The following is a 23,050-nucleotide window of genomic DNA, read 5'->3' on the forward strand; positions in this document are numbered from 1 at the left end:
GCCATTGTGTTGTGGGAGCTGTATCTGCTTCCAGCCCACTCTGGACATGGCTCAGACAGGAAGCATGGAACTGCTCACGGAGGAAAGATGTGCATTTTGATGGTGCCGATACCTTTCCTAATAACATCCGGGAACATTTTATAGCCGTAGGTGTTTATGAAGTCTGAGAGTTGTCATTAATGTAACACAGCAGCCCACTGGAGAACAGAAAATGCAAATACGCAGCAAAGACAGAATGACAAGTCAGAATAAATATTGGCCACAGGGCAGGGGGACAATTCTCATCAACTCAGCCTCAAAACAGTGAGCAAGCAACTTTCTCACTCTTCTGTCATAGCATCAGTTTTGCATCTCATCGATCAGACAGCACCTCCCACAGTGCCCACTCCCTCAGCACTGACCCTCCGACAGTGCCCCCTCCCTCAGCACTGACCCTCCGACAGTGCCCACTCCCTCAGCATTGACCCTCCGACAGTGCCCACTCCCTCAGCACTGACCCTCCCACAGTGCCCACTCCCTCAGCACTGACCCTCCGACAGTGCCCACTCCCTCAGCACTGACCCTCCGACAGTGCCCACTCCCTCAGCACTGACCCTCCGACAGTGCCCACTCCCTCAGCACTGACCCTCCGACAGTGCCCACTCCCTCAGCATTGACACTCCCACAGTGCCCACTCCCTCAGCACTGACCATCCGACAGTGTGGCACTCCCTCAGCACTGACCCTCCCACAGTGCCCACTCCCTCAGCACTGACCCTCCGACAGTGCCCACTCCCTCAGCACTGACCCTCCGACAGTGCCCACTCCCTCAGCACTGACCCTCCGACAGTGCCCACTCCCTCAGCACTGACCCTCTGACAGTGCCCACTCCCTCAGCACTGACCCTCCGACAGTGCCCACTCCCTCAGCACTGACCCTCCGACAGTGCCCACTCCCCTCAGCACTGACCCTCCGACAGTGCCCACTCCCTCAGCACTGACCCTCCGACAGAGCCCACTCCCTCAGCACTGACCCTCCGACAGTGCCCACTCCCTCAGCACTGACCCTCCGACAGTGCCCACTCCTCAGCACTGACCCTCCGACAGTGCCCACTCCCTCAGCACTGACCCTCCGACAGTGCATACTCCCTCAGCACTGACCCTCCGACAGTGCCCACTCCCTCAGCACTGACCCTCCGACAGTGCCCACTCCCTCAGCACTGACCCTCCAACAGTGCCCACTCCCTCAGCACTGACCCTCCAACAGTGCCCACTCCCTCAGCACTGACCCTCCAACAGTGCCCACTCCCTCAGCACTGACCTTCCAACAGTGCCCACTCCCTCAGCACTGACCCTCCAACAGTGCCCACTCCCTCAGCACTGACCTTCCGACAGTGCCCACTCCCTCAGCACTGACCTTCCAACAGTGCCCACTCCCTCAGCACTGACCCTGCGACAGTGCCCACTCCCACAGCACTGACCCTCCGACAGTGCCCACTCCCTCAGCACTGACCTTCCGACAGTGCCCACTCCCTCAGCACTGACCCTCCGACAGTGCCCACTCCCTCAGCACTGACCCTCCGATAGCGCCCGCTCCCTCAGCGCTGACCCTCCGACAGTGCCCACACCCTCAGCACTGACCCTCCGACAGTGCCCACTCCCTCAGCACTGACCCTCCGACAGTGCCCACTCCTCAACACTGACCGTCCGACAGTGCGGCGCTCCCTCAGCACAGACCCTCCGACAGTGCCCACTCCCTCAGCACTGACCCTCCAACAGTGCCCGCTCCCTCAGCACTGACCCTCCGACAGTGCGGCGCTTCCTCAGCACTGACCCTCCGACAGTGCCCACTCCCTCAGCGCTGACCCTCCGACAGTGGTCACTCCCTCAGCGCTGACCCTCCGACAGTGCCCACTCCCTCAGCGCTGACCCTCCGACAGTGCATACTCCCTCAGCACTGACCCTCCGACAGTGCCCATTCCCTCAACACTGACCCTCCGACAGTGCGGCGCTCCCCCAGCGCTGACCCTCCGACAGTGCCCACTCCCTCAGCGCTGACCCTCCGACAGTGCCCACTCCCTCAGCGCTGACGCTCCGACAGTGCCCACTCCCTCAGCGCTGACCCTCCGACAGTGCCCACTCCCTCAGCACTGACCCTCTGACAGTGCGGTGCTCCCTCAGCACTGACCCTCCGACAGTGCCCACTCCCTCAGCGCTGACCCTCCGACAGTGCCCACTCCCTCAGCGCTGATCCTCCGACAGTGCAGCACTCCCTCAGCGCTGATCCTCCGACAGTGCCCACTCCCTCAGCACTGACCCTCTGACAGTGCCCACTCCCTCAGCACTGACCCTCCGACAGTGCAGTGCTCCCTCAGCACTGACCCTCCGACAGTGCCGACTCCCTCAGCATTGACCCTCCGACAGTGCCCACTCCCTCAGCACTGACCCTCCGACAGTGCCCATTCCCTCAGCGCTGACCCTCCGACAGTGCCCACTCCCTCAGCGCTGACGCTCCGACAGTGCCCACTCCCTCAGCGCTGACCCTCCGACAGTGCCCACTCCCTCAGCACTGACCCTCTGACAGTGCGGTGCTCCCTCAGCGCTGACCCTCCGACAGTGCCCACTCCCTCAGCGCTGACCCTCCGACAGTGCCCACTCCCTCAGCGCTGATCCTCCGACAGTGCAGCACTCCCTCAGCGCTGATCCTCCGACAGTGCCCACTCCCTCAGCGCTGACCCTCCGACAGTGCCCACTCCCTCAGCACTGATCCTCTGACAGTGCCCACTCCCTCAGCACTGACCCTCCGACAGTGCAGTGCTCCCTCAGCACTGACCCTCCGACAGTGCCGACTCCCTCAGCATTGACCCTCCGACAGTGCCCACTCCCTCAGCACTGACCCTCCGACAGTGCCCATTCCCTCAGCATTGACCCTCCGACAGTGCGGCACTCCCTCAGCACTGACCCTCCGACAGTGCCCGCTCCCTCAGCACTGACCCTCCGACAGTGCGGCACTCCCTCAGCACTGACCCTCCGACAGTGCCGACTCCCTCAGCACTGACCCTCCAACAATGCGGTGCTCCCTCAGCACTGACCCTCCGACAGTGCCCGCTCCCTCAGCACTGACCCTCCGACAGTGTGTCACTCCCTCAGCACTGACCCTCTGACAGTGTGTCACTCCCTCAGCACTGACCCTCCGACAGTGCCCACTCCCTCAGCGCTGACCCTCCGACAGTGCGGCGCTCCCTCAGCACTGACCCTCCGACAGTGCCCACTCCCTCAGCACTGACCCTCCGACAGTGCGGCGCTCCCTCAGCACTAACCCTCCGACAGTGCGGCTCTCCCTCAGAGTTGAATGTTGTAACTGCGTCTCTCTACATGAGGGGAGGGTGTCTCTGAGTGAGCGTCAGAGTGGACCCTGATAATGAATGGATTAGAATCTGCAGCTTGTCATGAGATTCTCATTTTTGTGTTCCCCTCTTTCAGCAAATGTCACCAACAGCAGCTCGGGAGAACACAACGCAACTGACCCAGAACTTGTGCTGAGGATGAACGGCTGGCTCATCTGTAAGGACCAGGATGAGATGTTGAACTTGGCGTTCACTGTTGGGTCCTTCCTGCTCAGTGCCATCTCACTGCCCCTTGGCATCGCCATGGACAAGTATGGCCCAAGAAAACTGCGTCTGATTGGCAGGTCAGTGCCTCCCAGTGTTGCCAGCAACCCTCTGAAATCTGGAGCTATGCTGAGAAGATCCATGCAGCAGCTGCTCAAGGGCGATATACAAATTTAGAGCAGATTCCATCCAGGCTCTTGCTGTGCAATGGTTGCGTCTGTACCTCTGAGCCAGGAGAACCTGTTTCAAACCCCACCTCCTCCAGGGTTCTTTCATGACCTCTCTGAACGGGTCAGTCAGACAATATTTTGACTCCCCGTCCACGTCACTTTAAACCACTGCCCAGGGCCATAGTATAAACCCTTGGGGGTGTTTCACATACCTCGGAGAACAATCCAGAGAAGGTCAGCTCAGAGATAACAAAGTGTGAAGCTGGATGAACACAGCAGGCCAAGCAGCATCTCAGGAGCACAAAAGCTGACGTTTCGGGCCTAGACCCTTCATCAAAGAGGGGGATGGGGTGAGGGTTCTGGAATAAATAAGGAGAGAGGGGGAGGCGGACCGAAGATGGAGAGAAAAGAAGATAGGTGGAGAGGAGAGTATAGGTGGGGAGGTAGAGACGGGATAGGTCAGTCCAGGGAAGATGGACAGGTCAAGGAGGTCAGCTCAGATCCTGCTGGATTTAGAATTCTATCAGGCCACAAAAACTGTGCATCCCTTCTGGGAGGGAAATCTGCCGGACTGGCCTACCTGTGACCCCAGGCCCACAGCAACGTCGGTGACTCTTAAATACCCTCTGAAATAGCACCAGAGAGCCAAGTGGGAAGCCCTGCACCAGCTCAGCACTTCTTGGGATGAGCAGCAGATCCCAAGACTGAGTTCCCATTGCTGTACCCTGGCGGTAATTCTGTCAGGACCATGACTGTGCGTAGAAATCACTGCTGTACAAGGATGACGTGGGGAGCATCATGGACTCCCAAGACTTCAGTGAGGATGCCTCTCCCAACCCCTACCCCCCATACCACCCCACCTGGTCTCTGATCCAGGTCTTTCTGCGGGGTGTTAACGCAGTAAATATATATCTGCCCTTCAACTGTGGAAGGTCTCAGCTCCTTCCTGTGGGCATTTGGTTAGACTGCACCAGGAAAGCTGGGCTACGTGGGTTTCCTTACCTCAGGAATGACTGCTATAGCGAGAGTGCAGAAATGTTTCCAGACTCATTCCCGGGATGGAGGGGCTGTCCTACAGAGAGAGACTGGGCCTGTATTCTCTGGGGTTTTGAGGAATGAGAGGTGATCTGACTGAAACTTGCAGGATGGTTGAAAGGGAGGGACAGGATAGATGCAGGTAGGAAGTTATCCCCTGGGGGTGGGGAGTCTAAAGCCAGCTGACACCGTATTTAATAGAAAGGAGTATAGCACTAATGTCTGAGCTGGGGAGAAGTGTGTTCCCTCAGAAGGTGGTGAACTTTTTGGAATGGTCTACCTCAGAGAGCTGCGGAAGCTCAGTCTGTGAGTCTGCCTAAGGTCAAGATTGACAGGTTTCTGATTCCCAGAGGGGTACGGGGTCATGGTGGGGTGGGTACAGAACAGGGAAGTGTCCAGTCAGCCACGATTGTATTGAATGACAGCGCAGGCTCGAAGGGGTGAATAGCCAGTTTCTGTGACGCGGGCTCAGTGCTGACACCAGTAGTGAATGCCCATTCAGAGCCAGACGCACTTACACAGCACCGAACAAAGAGAGCGCGAATTGGAGGGAATAACGCAGGGAGGGAGGGCTCGGGAAAGAGGTGGAGTGAGGGCAAGGGTTTGGGGGATGGGAGGGGGAGCAGGGCTGGGGGTAATAATGATGACGGTGGGCAGATTGGCAGGGGTTGATTGGCTGGGTTGCCGGCTGACCATGCTGTTTATTCTGTGTTCCAGCACCTGCTTTGCTCTGTCCTGTCTGCTGATCGCCTATGGGGCCAGTAACCCTGATGGTGAGTACACAGTGAATGTTCCAGCTCACAACCACCCAGCCAGCGCCAGGATCCACTCTAAATCCATTCTCCCTCCTCTCTTTCCAGATCTGTCCGTTCTGATTTTCATTGCGCTGGCCCTGAACGGATTTGGAGGGATGTGTATGACCTTCACCTCTCTCACGGTAAGACTGTACTCACACTCAATTGGTCGGCCACTTCAAACCCGGGGTCCGCTCCCCGAAACAACATTGTATATTAGTGCAGCGGTTGTCGAGTTCAGTCCTTCACTCAGTATCAGCTTCCCGAAGGGGCTGACCCTTATTGGGATACAGTTCCCGAAGGTGCTGACCCTTATTGGGATACAGTTCCCGAAGGTGCTGACCCTCACTGGGATACAGATCCTGAAGGAGCTGACTCTCACAGGGATATAGTTCCTGAAGGGGCTGACTCTCACTGGGATACAGATCCTGAAGGAGCTGACTCTCACTGGGATACAGTTCCTGAAGGGGCTGACCCTCACTGGGATACAGTTCCTGAAGGTGCTGACTCTCACTGGGATACAGTTCCTGAAGGGGCTGACCCTCACTGGGATACAGATCCTGAAGGAGCTGACTCTCACAGGGATATAGTTCCTGAAGGGGCTGACTCTCACTGGGATACAGATCCTGAAGGAGCTGACTCTCACTGGGATACAGTTCCTGAAGGGGCTGACCCTCACTGGGATACAGTTCCTGAAGGTGCTGACTCTCACTGGGATACAGTTCCTGAAGGGGCTGACCCTCACTGGGATACAGATCCTGAAGGTCCTGACTCTCACTGGGATACAGTTCCTGAAGGTGCTGACTCTGCCTGGGACACAGATGCTGAAGGTGCTGACTTTCAATGGGATACAGTTCCTGAAGGTGCTGACCCTCACTGGGACACAGATCCTGAAGGGGCTGACTCTCACTGGGATACAGTTCCTGAAGGTGCCGACTCTCACTGGGATACAGTTCCTGAAGGGGCTGACTCTCACTGGGATACAGATCCTGAAGGGGCTGACTCACACTGGGATACAGTTCCTGAAGGTGCTGACCCTCACTGGGACACAGATCCTGAAGGTGCTGACTCTCAATGGGATACAGTTCCTGAAGGGGGTGACCCTCACTGGGATACAATTCCTGAAGGAGCAGACTCTCACTGGGATACAGTTCCTGAAGGTGCTGACTCTCACTGTGATACAGTTCCTGAACGGGGGGAGCCTCACTGGGACACAGATCCTGAAGGGGCTGACCCTCACTGGGATACAGTTCCTGAAGGGGCTGACTCTCACTGGGATCCAGATCCTGAAGGGGCTGACTCTCACTGGGATACAGTTCCCGAAGGTGCTGACTCTCATTGGGACACAGTTCCTGAAGGGGCTGACCCTCACTGGGACACAGTTCCTGAAGGGGCTGACTCTCACTGGGATACAGATCCTGAAGGGGCTGACTCTCACTGGGATACAGTTCCTGAAGGCGCTGACCCTCACTGGGATACAGATCCTGAAGGCGCTGACACTCACTGGGATACAGTTCCTGAAGGGGCTGACCCTCACTGGGATACAGATCCTGAAGGGGCTGACTCTCACTGGGATACAGATCCTGAAGGGGCTGACTCTCACTGGGACACAGATCCTGAAGGTGCTGACTCTCAATGGGATACAGTTCCTGAAGGGGGTGACCCTCACTGGGATACAATTCCTGAAGGAGCAGACTCTCACTGGGATACAGTTCCTGAAGGTGCTGACTCTCACTGGGATACAGTTCCTGAAGGGGGTGACCCTCACTGGGACACAGATCCTGAAGGGGGTGACCCTCACAGGGATCCAGTTCCTGAAGGGGCTGACTCTCACTGGGATCCAGATCCTGAAGGGGCCGACTCTCACTGGGATATAGTTCCCGAAGGTGCTGATTCTCATTGGGATACAGTTCCTGAAGGGGGTGACCCTCACTGGGATACAAATCCTGAAGGAGCAGACTCTCACTGGGATACAGTTCCTGAAGGTGCTGACTCTCACTGTGATACAGTTCCTGAAGGGGCTGACCCTCACTGGGACACAAATCCTGAAGGGGCTGACCCTCACTGGGATCCAGTTCTTGAAGGGGCTGACTCTCACTGGGATCCAGATCCTGAAGGGGCTGACTCTCACTGGGATACAGTTCCCGAAGGTGCTGATTCTCATTGGGACACAGTTCCTGAAGGGGCTGACCCTCACTGGGACACAGATCCTGAAGGGGCTGACCCTCACTGGGATCCAGTTCCTGAAGGGGCTGACTCTCACTGGGATCCAGATCCTGAAGGGGCTGACTCTCACTGGGATACAGTTCCCGAAGGTGCTGATTCTCATTGGGACACAGTTCCTGAAGGGGCTGACCCTCACTGGGACACAGATCCTGAAGGGGCTGACCCTCACTGGGATACAGATCCTGAAGGGGCTGACTCTCACTGGGATACAGATCCTGAAGGGGCTGACTCTCACTGGGATACAGTTCCTGAAGGCGCTGACACTCACTGGGATACAGTTCCTGAAGGGGCTGACCCTCACTGGGATACAGATCCTGAAGGGGCTGACTCTCACTGGGATACAGATCCTGAAGGGGCTGACTCTCACTGGGATACAGTTCCTGAAGGTGCTGACTGTCACTGGGATACAGATCCTGAAGGGGCTGACCCTCATTGGGATACAGTTCCTGAAGGGGCTGACTCTCACTGGGATACAGATCCTGAAGGGGCTGACTCTCACTGGGATGCAGTTCCTGATGGTGCTGACCCTCACTGGGATACAGATCCTGAAGGGGCTGACCCTCACTGGGATACAGATCCTGAAGGGGCTGACCCTCACTGGGATACAGTTCCTGAAGGGGCTGACCCTCACTGGGATACAGTTCCTGAAGGGGCTGACCCTCACTGGGATACAGATCCTGAAGGTGCTGACCCTCACTGGGATACAGATCCTGAAGGGGCTGACCCTCACTGGGATACAGATCCTGAAGGGGCTGACCCTCACTGGGATACAGTTCCTGAAGGGGCTGACTCTCACTGGGATACAGATCCTGAAGGTGCTGACTCTCACTGGGATACAGTTCCTGAAGGGGCTGACCCTCACTGGGATACAGATCCTGAAGGTGCTGACCCTCACTGGGATACAGATCCTGAAGGTGCTGACTCTCACTGGGAAACAGTTCCTGAAGGTGCTGACCCTCACTGGGATACAGTTCCCTATCCTTACCATTACTTTCTGTCTCTCTCTCTCTCTCTGTCTCTCTCTCTCTCTCTGTGTCTCTCTCTCTCTGTGTCTCTCTCTCTCTCTGTGTCTCTCTCTGTGTGTCTCTCTCTGTCTCTCTCTCCCTCACTCTCACCCTCTCCCCCTCTCCCTTTCCCCCTCTCCCCCTCTTCCTCCCTCCCTATCTCTCTCTCTTCCTCCCTCTCTCTCTTTCCCTCCTCCTCCCTCTCCCTCTCTCTCTCTCGCTCCACCTTTCTCTCTTCCTCCCTCTCTCTCTCTCTTTCTGTCCCCCCCCTTCCTCCCTCACTCTCTCTATCTCTTCCTCTCTCTCTCTCTCTCTCTCTCTCTCTCTTCCTCCCTCTCTCCCCTCTCTTCCTCCCTCTCTCTCTCTCTTCCTCTCTCTCTCTCTCCCTCTTCCTCCCTCTCTCTCTATCTCTTCCTCCCTCTCTCTCTCCCTCTTCCACCCTCTCTCTCTCCCCCTCTCTCCCTCTCTCTCTCTCTCCCTCTCTCTCTCTCCTCCTCCCTCTCTCTCTCTCTCTTCCTCCCTCTCTCTCTCTCTCTCTCTCTTCCCTCCCTCTCTCTCTCTGTCCCTAGCTGACAGTGGACTTTCCCCTCGCCTGGTTCCATGTTGGGTTGAGTGGACAGATGCTGGGCTGTTGACACAGTGACTATTGCTGATAGCTGTGTTGTGTACAGATGCTCCTTCCCCGCCCTGCGCTGTCAACAAGCTCAACACCGTACTTTTCCATCTCATCAAACCCTCCTGTGGAAAATTCTGTGCTTCACCCTCCCAGGAACTGACTCTCGCAAGGCTGGTGCCCACTGGGAATGCCGCCCGGCGCAGCTGGGTGGAGACCGCAACACGATCCCAGAGACCCTGCACATTGGGCAATGGGGAGGGGGTGGGGGCTGTTAATGTTGGTAACAGGGCAATCAAACTGCCCTGCGGAGGGGTGAATGAGAGACCCGCACTTCCATCCAGTCACACCAAACATTCAAAAGCAGAGCACCACAACTGGAGTTTGTCAGCATGCCCCCCCCCCCCACCGTTGTAATGTAGGAGTCACACCACCCACTTTGAGTATAGCAAGATCCCACAAGCAGCAGTGTGATGGTGAGCAATGTAGCTATCAGATTGCAGCCCAGGTCCAAACCAATTTCCTCAATGTTTTAGGATTCTTTAAGCTGACCCTCCGACAGTGCCCACTCCCTCAGCACTGACCCTCCGACAGTGCGGCGCTCCCTCAGCACTGACCCTCCGACAGTGCCCACGCCCTCAGCACTGACCCTCTGACAGTGCCCACGCCCTCAGCACTGACCCTCTGACAGTGCCCACTCCCTCAGCACTGACCCTCCGACAGTGCCCACTCCCTCAGCACTGACCCTCCGACAGTGCGACGCTCCCTCAGCACTGACCCTCCAACAGTGCGGCACTCCCTCAGTACTGACCCTCTGACAGTGCCCACTCTCTCAGCACTAACCCTCCGACAGTGTGCTCCCTCAGCACTGACCCTCTGACAGTGCCCACTCTCTCAGCACTGACCCTCCGACAGTGCGACGCTCCCTCAGCACTGACCCTCCGACAGTGCCCACGCCCTCAGCACTGACCCTCCGACAGGGCCCACTCCCTCAGCACTGACCCTCCGACAGTGCAGTTTCCATATGGAGTTCTAATGGAAAGAAACCAAGTGAATGCTTAATATATTGATCTGGCTGTCATCCGTGTATCCTTTAAATAAATACAGGAATTCCATATAATTATTAACATTATCCTAATTTGTACACCTTTAATGATTTTTGTACACTGCCCCCCCCCCACCTGGCCACCCACATCTCTCCCTGTGTTCCTGCAGCTCCTACAGCATTGTATCCTCTGTGTTTCTAATCCTTGTATCCAATTTAATGTCTGTAAAATGTTTCGAGTCATTTGTCCAGTCCCTGCCCTGTTCCCTGGTCTCTCTGGGTGCTCTGGTAACTATCCAGCTCGATTGTCACTGTGTTTCCAGGCATTATGCTGTGATAGTGCACTCAGGAGAACTTGCTCACACTGACCAGAGAGGTCGAGGGGTGAGCATCACAGTATTCTCTCCCACTGCCAGGTTCACCTTCACTCTACAGTTCAGTAAGCGTCTGTCTCAGGAAGTGGTGATGGAGGGGGGGGGGTCACTGACTGAGACACCCGGGAGACGACACATTACCCCAGAGGGGACAGATTGTTATCAGTAGGCAACAAGGTGACCTCTCAGCTCTGGGGATTAGCAATAAGTGCTAGCACTGAGATAATGGGAACTGCAGATGCTGGAGAATCCGAGATAATAAAGTGTGGAGCTGGATGAACACAGCAGGACAAGCAGCATCTCAGGAGCACAAAAGCTGATGCTTCAGGCCTAGACCCTAGCACTGAGACTGTTTGCTGTGTTCCCAGTAGCACCGTGAGCTCAGTGGAGGTGAGATTGAACAAGGGCAGTGCTGAGTGGGACTGGGCTTGTGCTAAAGCAGTGTTTTCAGGAGATTGATTGACTGAGTGTGACAGTGAGTTCGGGTACCTTCACTCCCATAAATAGCAGCCTGCTCTCCAACACCTGACCCCACTCACCAACATTATACTCAGTACAGATCCATCTCCACTGTACCCCCCCACTGATCAACCAGTAACCAGGCACAACTCAGAAAGACCTACATTCATATAGCACCTTCTGTGACTTCACCCCATCTCCAAGTGCTTTGTGGCCAATGAGGACAGCTTTGAATTGCAGGTGCCATGGTATTGATGCAAAGTAGAGCAGCCGGCTTGCGCAGAGTATGATCCCGCAAGCAGCAATGTGACGATGATGCATGCGAGCAGTTTTGGGGGATGATGTTTCAGGGGAATGTAGCAGAGTCCCAGGGAGAAGGCCCTTCATTCTCTCCCTGATAGGGAGGGGGAGGAGACAGGGGCGTGTTGGCAGGGGAGGGGGAGTGGGAGGAGGAGGAGGAGCGGGTGTTGGCATGGAAAGGGGGAGGAGGGTGTTGGCATGGGGGAAAGGGGGTGTTGGTGTAGGGGAGAGGGGCGTGTTGGCAGAGGGAGGGGGGATGTTGCCAGAGGAGGGGGGTGTTGGCTGGGGGAGGGGGCAGTGTTGGAGGGGGAGGGGGCTGTTGGCAGGGTGTGCTGGCGTGGGGAGGGGAGGTGTTGGCGGGGTGTGTTGGAGGTGGATGGAGGGTGTTTTAGGGGGTTTTGCAAGGAGGTGGGGGTGTGGTGGGGGAGGGGTTTGTTGGTGGGAGGAAGGGTGTGTTGGAGGGGGGTGTTGAAAGGGGAAGGGGGTGACGTTGGGGGGGTGTTTGTGGTGTGGGGAGGGGGGATGTTGGCAGAGGGTGTTGGATGGGTAGTGGGATGTTGGCGGGGGAAGGTGTTGTTGGAGGGGGGAATGGGGATGTTGGCAGGGAGTGTTGGAGGGGTAGGGGGGTGTTGGCTGGCGGGGAAGGGGTTGTTGGACGGGGGAGGGGGGTGTTGGACGGGGGAAGGAGGTGTTGGCGGGGGAAGGAGGTGTTGGCAGGGGGCATTGGAGGGGGAGGGGATGTTGGAGGGGTAGGGGGTGTTGGCGGGGGGTGTTGGAGGGGTCAGGGGGTGTTGGAGGGGTGGGGGGTGTTGGCGGGGGGTGTTGGAGAGGGAGGGGGGTGTTGGCTGGCGGGGGAAGGCGTTGTTGGACGGGGGAGGGGGGTGTTGGAAGGGGGAAGAAGGTGTTGGCGGGGGGTGTTGGAGGGGTAGGGGGTGTTGGCAGGAGAAGGGGTTGTTGGATGGGGGAGGGGTCTCAGTGAGTCCACGGTGTTATGTGTTTTTATGGGGGGGGGATGTTTCGGGGGAGTATTGATGATCAATTTGGATCTGGTTGCTTTTCAGTTGCCGAACATGTTTGGGGATCTACGATCGACTTTCATCGCTCTCATGATTGGCTCGTACGCTTCATCAGCTGTAACATTCCCGGGTATCAAGGTGAGGATGGGAAGTGGGCATTCCGGAGGCTGAGGGAGACAGCAGGAATGGCCAGGATTGGGAATGTTTCATCACAACTATCCTCCCCCCCCTCACTGTCCCTCCCCCCCCGCCTCACTCTCCCTCCCCACCCCTCACTCTCCCTCCCCACCCCTCACTCTCTCCCTCCCCACCCCTCACTCTCTCCCTCCCCACCCCTCACTCTCTCCCTCCCCACCCTCACTCTCTCCCTCACCACCCCTCACTCACCCTTCCCCCCGCCTCACTCTCCTTCCCCTCCCTCACTGTCCCTCCCCCCATCACTCTCCCTGCCTGGGGGATTGTGTACTGTGTTGGGGGGTGGCTGTGTACGGCGTTGGGGGTGTTGTGTATGGTGTTGGGCGGTGTTGTATATGGTGTTGGAGGGGTGTATGGCATTGGGAGGGTACGGCGTTGTGGTGGGGGTGGTGTACGGTGTTGGGGGGGTGGTGTACGGCATTGGGGTGGGGGTTGTGTACGGCATTGGGGTGGGGGTTGTGTACGGCATTGGGGTGGGTGTTGTGTACGGCGTTGGGGGGTGTTGTGTACGGCATTGGGGGGTGTTGTGTACAGCTTTGGGGGGTTGTGTACGGCGTTGGGGTGGTATGTACGGCATTGAGGGGGGTTTTATTGGGTTTGGGGGCTTGTGTACAGCATTGGTGGGGTTTTATTGGGTTTGGGGGCTTGTGTATGGCGTTGGGGGTGTTGTGTACGGCATTGGGGGGGTGTTGTGTACGGTGTTGGGAGTGTTGTGTACAGTGTTGGGGGGGTGTTGTGTACAGTATGGGGGGTGTTGTGTACAGTGTTGGGGGTGGTGTTGTGTACAGCATGGGGGGGCGGGTTGTGTACAGCATTGGGGGGGATTGTGTACAGCGTTGGGGAGGGTTGTGTACGGCATTAGCGGGGCGGTTGTGTATGGCATTAGGCGGGGGTTGTGTATGGCATTAGAGGGGGGGTTGTGTACGGCGTTGGGGATAATTGTGTATGGCGTTAGGGGGAGTTGTGTATGGCCTTGGGGGGTTGTGTACCGCGTTGGGGGGGTTGTGTACGGCATTGGAGCGGGGGTGTGTATGGCATTAGAGGGGGGGTTGTGTGCGGCGTTAGAGGGGGAGTTGTGTATGGTGTTAGAGGGGGGGTTTGTGTACGGCGTTGGGGGGGTTGTGTAGGGCGCTAGAGGGGGAGTTGTGTACGGCGTTAGAGGGGGTTGTGTGCGGCGTTAGAGGGGGTTGTGTACGGCGTTGGGGGGGGTTGTGTGCGGCGTTAGAGGGGGGTTGTGTGCGGCGTTGGGGGGGTTATGTGCGGCATTGGGGGGGTTGTGTGCGGCGTTAGAGGGGGTTGTGTGCGGCGTTGGGGGGGTTGTGTGCGGCGTTAGAGGGGGGGTTGTGTGCGGCGTTAGAGGGGGTTGTGTGCGGCGTTAGAGGGGGATGTGTGCAGTGTTAGAGGGGGGGTTGTGTGCGGCGTTAGATGGGGAGTTGTGTACCGCGTTGGGGGGGTTGTGTACGGCATTGGAGGGGGGGGTGTGTATGGCATTAGAGGGGGGGTTGTGTGCAGCGTTAGAGGGGGAGTTGTGTATGGTGTTAGAGGGGGGTTGTGTACGGCGTTAGCGGTGGGTTTGTGTATGGCGTTGGGGGGGTTGTGTAGGGCGCTAGAGGGGGAGTTGTGTACGGCATTAGAGGGGGTTGTGTGCGGTGTTAGAGGGGGTTGTGTACGGCGTTGGGGGGGTTGTGTGCAGCGTTAGAGGGGGGTTGTGTGTGGCGTTGGGGGGGTTGTGTGCGGCATTGGGGGGGGTTGTGTGCGGCGTTAGAGGGGGTTGTGTGCGGCGTTGGGGGGGTTGTGTACGGCATTGGAGGGGGGGTGTGTATGGCATTAGAGGGGGGGTTGTGTGCGGCGTTAGAGGGGGAGTTGTGTATGGTGTTAGAGGGGGGTTGTGTACGGCATTAGCGGGGAGTTTGTGTATGGCGTTGGGGGGGTTGTGTAGGGCGCTAGAGGGGGAGTTGTGTACGGCGTTAGAGGGGGTTGTGTGCGGCGTTAGAGGGGGTTGTGTACGGCGTTGGGGGGGGTTGTGTGCGGCGTTAGAGGGGGTTGTGTGCGGCGTTAGAGGGGGGGTTGTGTGCGGCGTTAGAGGGGGATGTGTGCAGCGTTAGAGGGGGGGTTGTGTGCGGCGTTGGGGGGGTTGTGTGCGGCATCAGGGGAGGGTTGTGTGCGGCGTTAAGGGGGGGTTGTGTGCGGCGTTAGTGGGGGTTGTGTGCGGCGTCAGGGGGGGTTGTGTGCGGCGTCAGGGGGGGTTGTGTGCGGCGTTGGGGGGGTTGTGTACGGCGTTGGGGGGGTTGTGTACGGCGTTGGGGGGGTTGTGTGCGGCATTAGGGGGGGGTTGTGTGCGGCGTTAGAGGGGGCTGTGTGCGGCGTTTGGGGGGGTTGTGTGCGGCGTTAGTGGGGATTTGTGCGGCGTTAGGGGGGGTTGTGTGCGGTGTTGGGAGGGTTGTGTGCGGCGTTGGGGGGGGTTGTGTGCGGCGTTAGAGGGGGCTGTGTGCGGCGTTTGGGGGGTTGTGTGCGGCGTTAGAGGGGGCTGTGTGCGGCGTTTGGGGGGGTTGTGTGCGGCGTTAGAGGGGGCTGTGTGCGGCGTTTGGGGGGGTTGTGTGCGGCGTTAGAGGGGGCTGTGTGCGGCGTTTGGGGGGGTTGTGTGCAGCGTTTGGGGGGGTTGTGTGCGGCGTTAGTGGGGGTTGTGTGCGGCGTTAGGGGGAATGTGTGCGGTGTTAGGGGGGGTTGTGTGCGGTGTTGGGGGGATTGTGTGCGGCGTTGGGGGGGGTTGTGTGCGGCGTTTGGGGGGGTTGTGTGCGGCATTTGGGGGGGTTGTGTGCGGCGTTAGAGGGGGCTGTGTGCGGCGTTTGGGGGGGTTGTGTGCGGCGTTAGAGGGGGCTGTGTGCGGCGTTTGGGGGGGTTGTGTGCGGCGTTAGAGGGGGCTGTGTGTGGCATTAGGGGGGTTGTGTGCGGCGTTAGAGGGGGCTGTGTGCGGCGTTAGGGGGGTTGTGTGCGGCGTTAGAGGGGGTTGTGTGCGGCGTTAGGGGGGTTGTGTGCGGCGTTAGAGGGGGCTGTGTGCGGCGTTAGGGGGGCTGTGTGCGGCGTTAGAGGGGGCTGTGTGCGGCGTTAGGGGGGTTGTGTGCAGCGTTAGTGGGGGTTGTGTGCGGCGTTAGGGGGGGGTTGTGTGCGGCGTTAGGGGGGTTGTGTGCGGCGTTAGTGGGGGTTGTGTGCGGCGTTAGGGGGGGGTTGTGTGCGGCGTTTGGGGGGGTTGTGTGCGGCGTTGCGGTGCGGTGAGCTGAGATTGGATTGAATGGTGATGGGCCTTTCCCTCTGCAGGTGATCTATGACTTTGGGGCCCCATTTATTACCATCCTGTTGGCCTGGGCGTCCTGTGGGGGCCTTGTCTTCATGAACTGCTTCCTCAACTGGCCCCTGGAACCGTTCCCGGGCCCCGAGGACATGGACTACACGTGAGTTACTGCATTTGTCTTCCCCCCCCCCCACTGCCACCGATCCCCGGAGCAGGGGCAACACTACACATACCCCCCCCCACAACACAGAATGAGGTGAGACCCCATCCTGACCCACACAAACCAACCCCCATCCCCCTCGGGCGGCCCCTCCACCCAGTAACAGATCCATCAGCACGGAGAGGGGGCGCGCCTCAAGGGCAGGGGACTGGATCCTAGCTATACCGCGCCCCCCCCCCCCCCACCCCCACCCCCACCGCAGAAAGTTACACACAACCAGCATGGTGGGGTGGGGCAGTGAGGTAGGCCTGCGGGAGAGGGGGACGTGAGGGGGCTCAGGCCTGCGGGAGACGGGGATGTGAGGGGGCTCAGGCCTGCGGGAGAGGGGGACGTGAGCGGGGTCAGGCCTGCGGGAGAGGGGGACGTGAGCGGGGTCAGGCCTGCAGGAGAGGGGGACGGAGCGGGGTCAGGCCTGCGGGAGACGGGGATGTGAGGGGCGTCAGGCCTGCGGGAGAGGGGGACGTGAGCAGGGTCAGGCCTGCGGGAGAGGGGGACGTGAGCGGGGTCAGGCCTGCAGGAGAGGGGGACGTGAGCGGGGTCAGGCCTGCGGGAGAGGGGGATATGAGTGGGTGTCAGGCATGTTTGGGAGGGGGATGTGAGTGGGGGGTCAGGTCTGTGTGGGAGGGGGATGTGGAGGAGAGGTGGGGTCAGGCCTGTGTGGGAGGGGGATGTGAGGGGGGGTCAGGACTGTGGGGGTGGGGAAGATGTCAGGCCTGTGGGGGAGGGCTATTTGATGGGGGTCAGGCCTGTGGGGGTGGGGAATGTGAGGGGGATCAGACCTGTGGGAGAGGGGGATGTGAGGGGGTGGGGTCAGGCCTATGGGGGTTAGGGAGACGAAGGGGTCAGGCCTGTGGGGGTGGGGAAGTCGAGGAGGTCAGGCCTGTAGGGGTGGGGGCATTTGTACTGCCCCTGTCGTTGTGGAAAGGAGAGGAGGAGGAGATCAGGGTGAGGGTGTGGGATTAACATTTCAATATTTACCTTCCGCACCTCAGGCCTGGGGATCGGGTGGTTAACTCCCCCCTCGGGAGGCCAGGCTGTGGTGACGGTATTGTTGTGTGTCCCAGTTTGTGTGGGCTGTTTGTACCCTGGGCTCGGGGGGTGGGTGGGGGTGGGGTAGTCACCCTGTTCCAGGACACTTCATGTCTCACTTTACGGTATGGCTTGTGTGCTGACCACCGGCACACCCCCAGCAAATCTGCCCCCTCCCCTTCCAACTGCAAGCCCTGCCTCATGGTCTGAGCTCCTCCCAATCCTGTCCACACCTCCATCACCCCTTACCCCAGGTATCCCTCCAGCCCCATTCCCCCTCCAACACTTCCCAAACCAGCCATGTCCCCATCTTCGCTCCCTCCTGGGAATATTGTACCCCCTCATACTAGCCCTTCCCCCAGGGGAGAGGGCAATGTCTCAACATTAACATTCCCATTTCTCTCTACATTCACCCAACCCCCTTCCCCGTAATCTCGCCCTGAAACTGATCTAATCGCGCTCTCTCCTCCCCATTTCTCACTACTACTGTACCTTCTGACTGCCGCCCGTCCACCCACCCACCCGTTCTGAATTCATCCTCCTTTATTCTCTGCTGTTGTATCTCTTTGTGTATATCATAATCCTCCTTTCTGTTTCCCTCCCTCACCCCTTTCTTCCCGTTTTCCTATCTCTTCCTTTTTCTACGTATCCCTCCCTGACTTTGTGCTCATTCCCTAATGTTCTGCTTCTGTCTCTTGTTTTGTCTCTCTCTTTTTTCCTTCCTTCTCACCCCTCCGATTTTCTGTCTATCTCCCTCTTTGCATTCTCTCTCTCTCTCTCTCTCTCTGTTGCCCTGCCTCCTCTCTCCTCCGCTTGTCTCTCTGTCTCCCCCCTCTCTCTCTCTCCTGCCCTTCTTTCCCTCCATCTCTCTCTCTATGGCTCTCTCCCTCTCCCCGTCTCTCTCCTGTTGCCCCACCCGGCTTCTGTTGCCCCTCGGCAGGGTGAAGGTGAAATTCAGCTGGCTGGGCTTCGATCACAAGATCACGGGGAAGCAGTTCTACAAGCAGGTGACTACGGTGGGCCGGCGCCTCAGCGTCGGGAACTCGATGAAGCCTCAGGACAGACTGGCCACGCAGGATGGCAACAAGCTCTGTTTGTCCACAGTGGACCTGGAGGTCAAATGTCAGGCTCCCGATCAAGGTGGGTTGCTGCAATGCTGACTGCATTTAGGTAGCGCCTTGACAATGTCACCAAACATCTCCACAGGAATGAAGGTCTACACTGAGCCGAGTGAGGATAAGGCTCATTGCTGGGAGAGGGAGGGAGAGAGGGAGGGAGAGAGAGGGGGAGAGAGCAGGGGGCAGTGGTATGCGGAACAAGGGCTAACGGTAAGAGAGAGACAGTCGATTGCTGCCTGGCCATGTATTAGAGTCTGGGGCCTAGCCCTAGGCCTGTCCCGATTCTGCTGATCACGAAAGGCCCCTCATGGGGTTAGCGATCACCCCTCTCATTCTAAAGCCCACCAAACACAGGCGTAGACCACTGAATTGCTCCTGATTGGACAATCCCTGCACCCCCGGGGGCAGCCTGGTGCAGCCCCCTCCAGGGTGAGGTTAGAAGCAGCGAAAACAGGGGCTGGAGTAGGCCCTTCAACCCACATTGCCCAGGCAAGGAGCTGAGAGCACTGTGTACTCCAGGGCTGGGCTCACTGAGAGTCACTGAAGACTGTACATGTTACTGAGTGAACCTTCTCCTCAGTCATCACAAGGGTAGGAGAGGGGGCTGTCTCCCTCTGTGTCTGTGTGGGTGGGTGTGTGCATGTATGTGCTTGTGCACACGCGCGTGTGTGGGTCTGTTTGTGGGTGGGTAGAGCTGGAGGAGAGATCCTAGCTTAGCCTGTGATTTCAGCCCTTTCGCTGTAACGAGGATACCCTGGTCTGTACCGTGACTGACTGCAAACATTTAGTGTGGAGTATAAATATAAATAAAAATATTGTGCAGAGCAGTTTTTAAAAAGAAATCTGCAATCAGCACTGGAGGGTTTGAGCTTCAGGGACAGGCTGAATACTCTGGGGTGATTTTCCCTGGAGGCTGAGGGGTGACCTTAGAGAGGTTTATAAAATCCTGAGAGGTGGGGATTGAGTGAGTAGACAAGGTCTTTACCCCAGGGTGGGGGGAGTCCAAAACTAGCGGGGCATAGGTTTAAGGTGAGAGGGGAAAGGTTTAAATGGGACCTAAGGGGCAACATTTTCACGCAGAGGGTGGTGTGTGTATGGAACGAGCTGGCAGAGGAAGGGGTGGGGGCTGGTACAACTACAGCATTTGTACAGCACTGGATGGAGACATAGATAGGAAAGGTTTAGAGGGATATGGGCCAAACGCTGGCAAACGGGACTGGATTAATTTGGGATACCTGGTTGGCATGGACGGGATGGACTGGTGCTGTGTGACGCTAAAACTGACCTTCGCCCGGACTCTAACTGCTGCCCTCTGCTACCCACAGGCTCTGGGTCCTTCATGCAGAGTATCTTCAGCCCAGTCTACATCCTGAGCTTGGTCACTATGTGTGTCACACAGCTCCGCCTCATCTTCTACATGGGAGCCATGAACAACATCCTGGAGGATCTGGTCGAGGGAGATCTCGTCACAGGTAGGTTACCGTGGAGACCTCACGGACTCAATCCAGTTTGTGTATGCGCTGGGCTTTGGGAATGAAGGGGGTCGATGTGGGAGGGGTGGTCTTTGGGACCTGTGCAGAATGGTTTGAGAATCAGGTCAACGCGAGTGGGTCAGCCTGGGGGGTATGAAGCAGGAGGGGCTGGGGCCGGGCCCCTGTGACCTTTTGGATGCCAAAGGGCAGGGAATACAGATCTGATCCTGGAGAAGCCTGTGAACATAGAACGGTACAGGCCCTTCGGCCCACAATGTTGTATCAACCTATTATCCTACTCTTAAGATCAAACTACCCTGCACACCCTGCATGTTACTGTCATGGTGTGCGATCAGATATTTATAAGGAGCCCAGCAGATGAAGTAGCAGCCAAGGACAGGCTTAGGAACTAGGCCCGGGCCTGAGGTAATGAGATAAAGACCATCAGACCAAAAGCAACAGGTACGTTGGCAGACACACAGTTCCTTAAAACAGATCCACTATTCAATGGAACCGTGTTGCCTTGACATCTTCATGACTGTCAGGGGCCGAGAGAGGGGCCTGTAATGGCTAATGGGGAGAATTACAGTGAGTTGCTGTGACCCAGAAGGTCCTGCCTGGGAAGGTCACCCTTCCTCGGTCAGAGGCACTGCGTTGGCGTTCGCAAGGTACTGGTGCCCGGCCCCAGAGCTTGCGGACACTCTGCATTGACCAGGGGGCTGTGGTAGGCTGGGGGTGTTGGTGAGGGTAACCTACCTCTCCAAGGGGGAGTCTGGATGTCACAGGAGGGCGTCCATGTCTTGGGGACGGCCACAGGGAGGGGAACGCAATGGGGTGATTCTGGGGGAGGATTGACCAGAAGGAGGGCCAGAGGCAGGTGGGGAGATCCTGGGGCAGGGGGGTTGGGGGTTCGACAGGATTTAAGTTGGGGAGGGATTATTGGGGTCAAAGAGAGATCTTTTGGGGGAGATTCTGGAGGGAGTTACAGGAGATTCTGGGTAGTGGAGATTCAGTTTGGTGGGGAGTGGTTTTGGGAGCAGGTTTAGGGGAGGCACAGGTTCAGGGAGAGGGATTAAGGGAAGGGCCATGGGATGGGGGATGGGAGGAGATTCTCAAGGAGGGGCAAGATTAAAGGGGCTGGTTATCCTGGGGGCAGTGAGGTTACTCTGTGGGGAGGGGGCTTATGTTTTGGGGGGGCATTGGGGTTATCCTGGGGGCAGTGAGGTTACTCTGTGGGGAGGGGGGGGTTACGTTTTGTGGGGGCGATGGGGTTATCCTGGGGGCAGTGAGGTTACTCTGTGGGGAGTGGGGGTTACGTTTTGGGGGGGCGATGAGCTTGTCCTGGGGGCAGTGAGGTTACTGTGTAGGGCAGTGTTACGTTTTGGGGGGGGGGGCGATGAGGTTATCCTGGGGGCAGTGAGGTTACTCTGTGGGGGGGGGGCATTACGTTTTGGGGGGGCGATGAGCTTATCCTGGGGGCAGTGAGGTTACGGTGTGGGGAGGGGGGGGTTACGTTTCGGGAGGGGGTGGGCGATGAGCTTGTCCTGGGGACAGTGCATTTGATGTTGCTGGGGGCTCAGTACCTGACTACGCTGGAGCTGCTCCAGCCCAGACTCAGCAATTTATTTCCCATCATCATATTTTCCTGTTTTTCTTCCTCGTTTCTACACGAGATGTTACCGTGGAGATGTTTCCTCACTCCCTCACATTTGCTGACGCTGAGAAACTCTCGAATAAGCAAAGTCCATAAAATGACAGATCACATGCAACCTCGTACCTTAACCCTTTCCTTTCCGAATCTGGGATAATAGCACAAACCCAGCACTGTCTCCCATATCAGGCCCAACTGTATCATTCCCAATTCATCCAACCCCTTCCCAATTACCCCTAAAGAGCTCCATCCTAATGGACCCAGATCCTTTCCCCTTCACTTCCACCCTACACCATCCCAACTGACCCAGACCCCTTCCCGTTCACTCCCACTCCACACCATCCCAACTGACACAGATCCCTTCCCGTTCACTCCCACTCCACACCATCCCAATGACCCAGATCCCTTCCCGTTCACTCCCACTCCACACCATCCCAATGACCCAGATCCCTTCCCATTCACTCCCACTCCACACCATCCCAATGACCCAGATCCCTTCCCATTCACTCCCACTCCACACCATCCCAATGACCCAGATCCCTTCCCATTCACTCCCACTCCACACCATCCCAACTGACACAGATCCCTTCCCGTTCACTCCCACTCCACACCATCCCAATGACCCAGATCCCTTCCCGTTCACTCCCACTCCACACCATCCCAACTGACACAGATCCCTTCCCGTTCACTCCCACTCCACACCATCCCAACTGACACAGATCCCTTCCCGTTCTCTCCCACTCCACACCATCCCAACTGACACAGATCCCTTCCTGTTCACTCCCACTCCACACCATCCCAACTGACACAGATCCCTTCCCGTTCCCTGCCCTGTATCCCTGGAAGCAGAGAGATTCCCTTCAGATCAGATTTCTTAACCCATCAGGCGTGTGATGACTGAGGATAAAGCCTTACAGATCTGTGGGTCTTCCCGTACAATTGCAGCGATGAAATGGGGGTGAACTGCTGTGGGCCCAGACCTGATCAAACAGCTGAGGCAGGGAGAAACGCTAGCCCTGGGCCCTTCAATGAGAACAGGCTAGAGCCATGCCATCCAGTACCTCCTGCAAGGATCAAAAGCTCAGGAAATGAGGATTGTGGAAATGGAGAGCTTTGGGAGGGATTGAGGGGTTTGGAGGGATTGAGGGGGGGGGTGGAGGAGTTGAGGGGGGGGTGGATGAGTTGAGGGGGGGGTGGAGGAGTTGGCTAATTTGAAAGGAAAGCCTGTTGCATCATTTCTTGTTCCAGCAGCTTCTCGATTTCTACCTGAACTGTGAATGATTCTTGTCTCCTGATGTTCATACAGATTCCCAGCTCCTCTTCCTCTCTCCGGGACCTGTCCTGCTCTTGTCCAGATCCACTTTGCAGCTCTCCCTCCATCTTCTAACACATGTCTCTCTTTTCTCTCTCTCCTTCCTTCCCACTTTCCTTCCTTCCCACTTTCCCTTTCGC

General features: G+C 57.6%; 1 protein-coding gene across 1 annotated transcript in view; it reads left to right on the forward strand.

The window, feature by feature from the left end:
• The first annotated feature begins 3,426 nt into the window (after window positions 1-3,426).
• The window catches only part of slc43a2b (solute carrier family 43 member 2b), a 37,163-nt gene continuing 17,539 nt past the window's right edge, over window positions 3,427-23,050 (forward strand). Inside the window, exons 1-7 of the mRNA XM_059655338.1 lie at window positions 3,427-3,668; window positions 5,511-5,566; window positions 5,654-5,730; window positions 12,670-12,762; window positions 16,135-16,268; window positions 18,298-18,497; window positions 19,801-19,947. Of these exons, the coding sequence (XP_059511321.1) occupies window positions 3,427-3,668; window positions 5,511-5,566; window positions 5,654-5,730; window positions 12,670-12,762; window positions 16,135-16,268; window positions 18,298-18,497; window positions 19,801-19,947 (949 nt within the window). The remainder of the gene's footprint in view (window positions 3,669-5,510; window positions 5,567-5,653; window positions 5,731-12,669; window positions 12,763-16,134; window positions 16,269-18,297; window positions 18,498-19,800; window positions 19,948-23,050) is intronic.

The sequence above is a fragment of the Stegostoma tigrinum genome, chromosome 27 (assembly GCF_030684315.1).
Source record: "Stegostoma tigrinum isolate sSteTig4 chromosome 27, sSteTig4.hap1, whole genome shotgun sequence".
Lineage (NCBI taxonomy): Eukaryota > Metazoa > Chordata > Chondrichthyes > Orectolobiformes > Stegostomatidae > Stegostoma > Stegostoma tigrinum.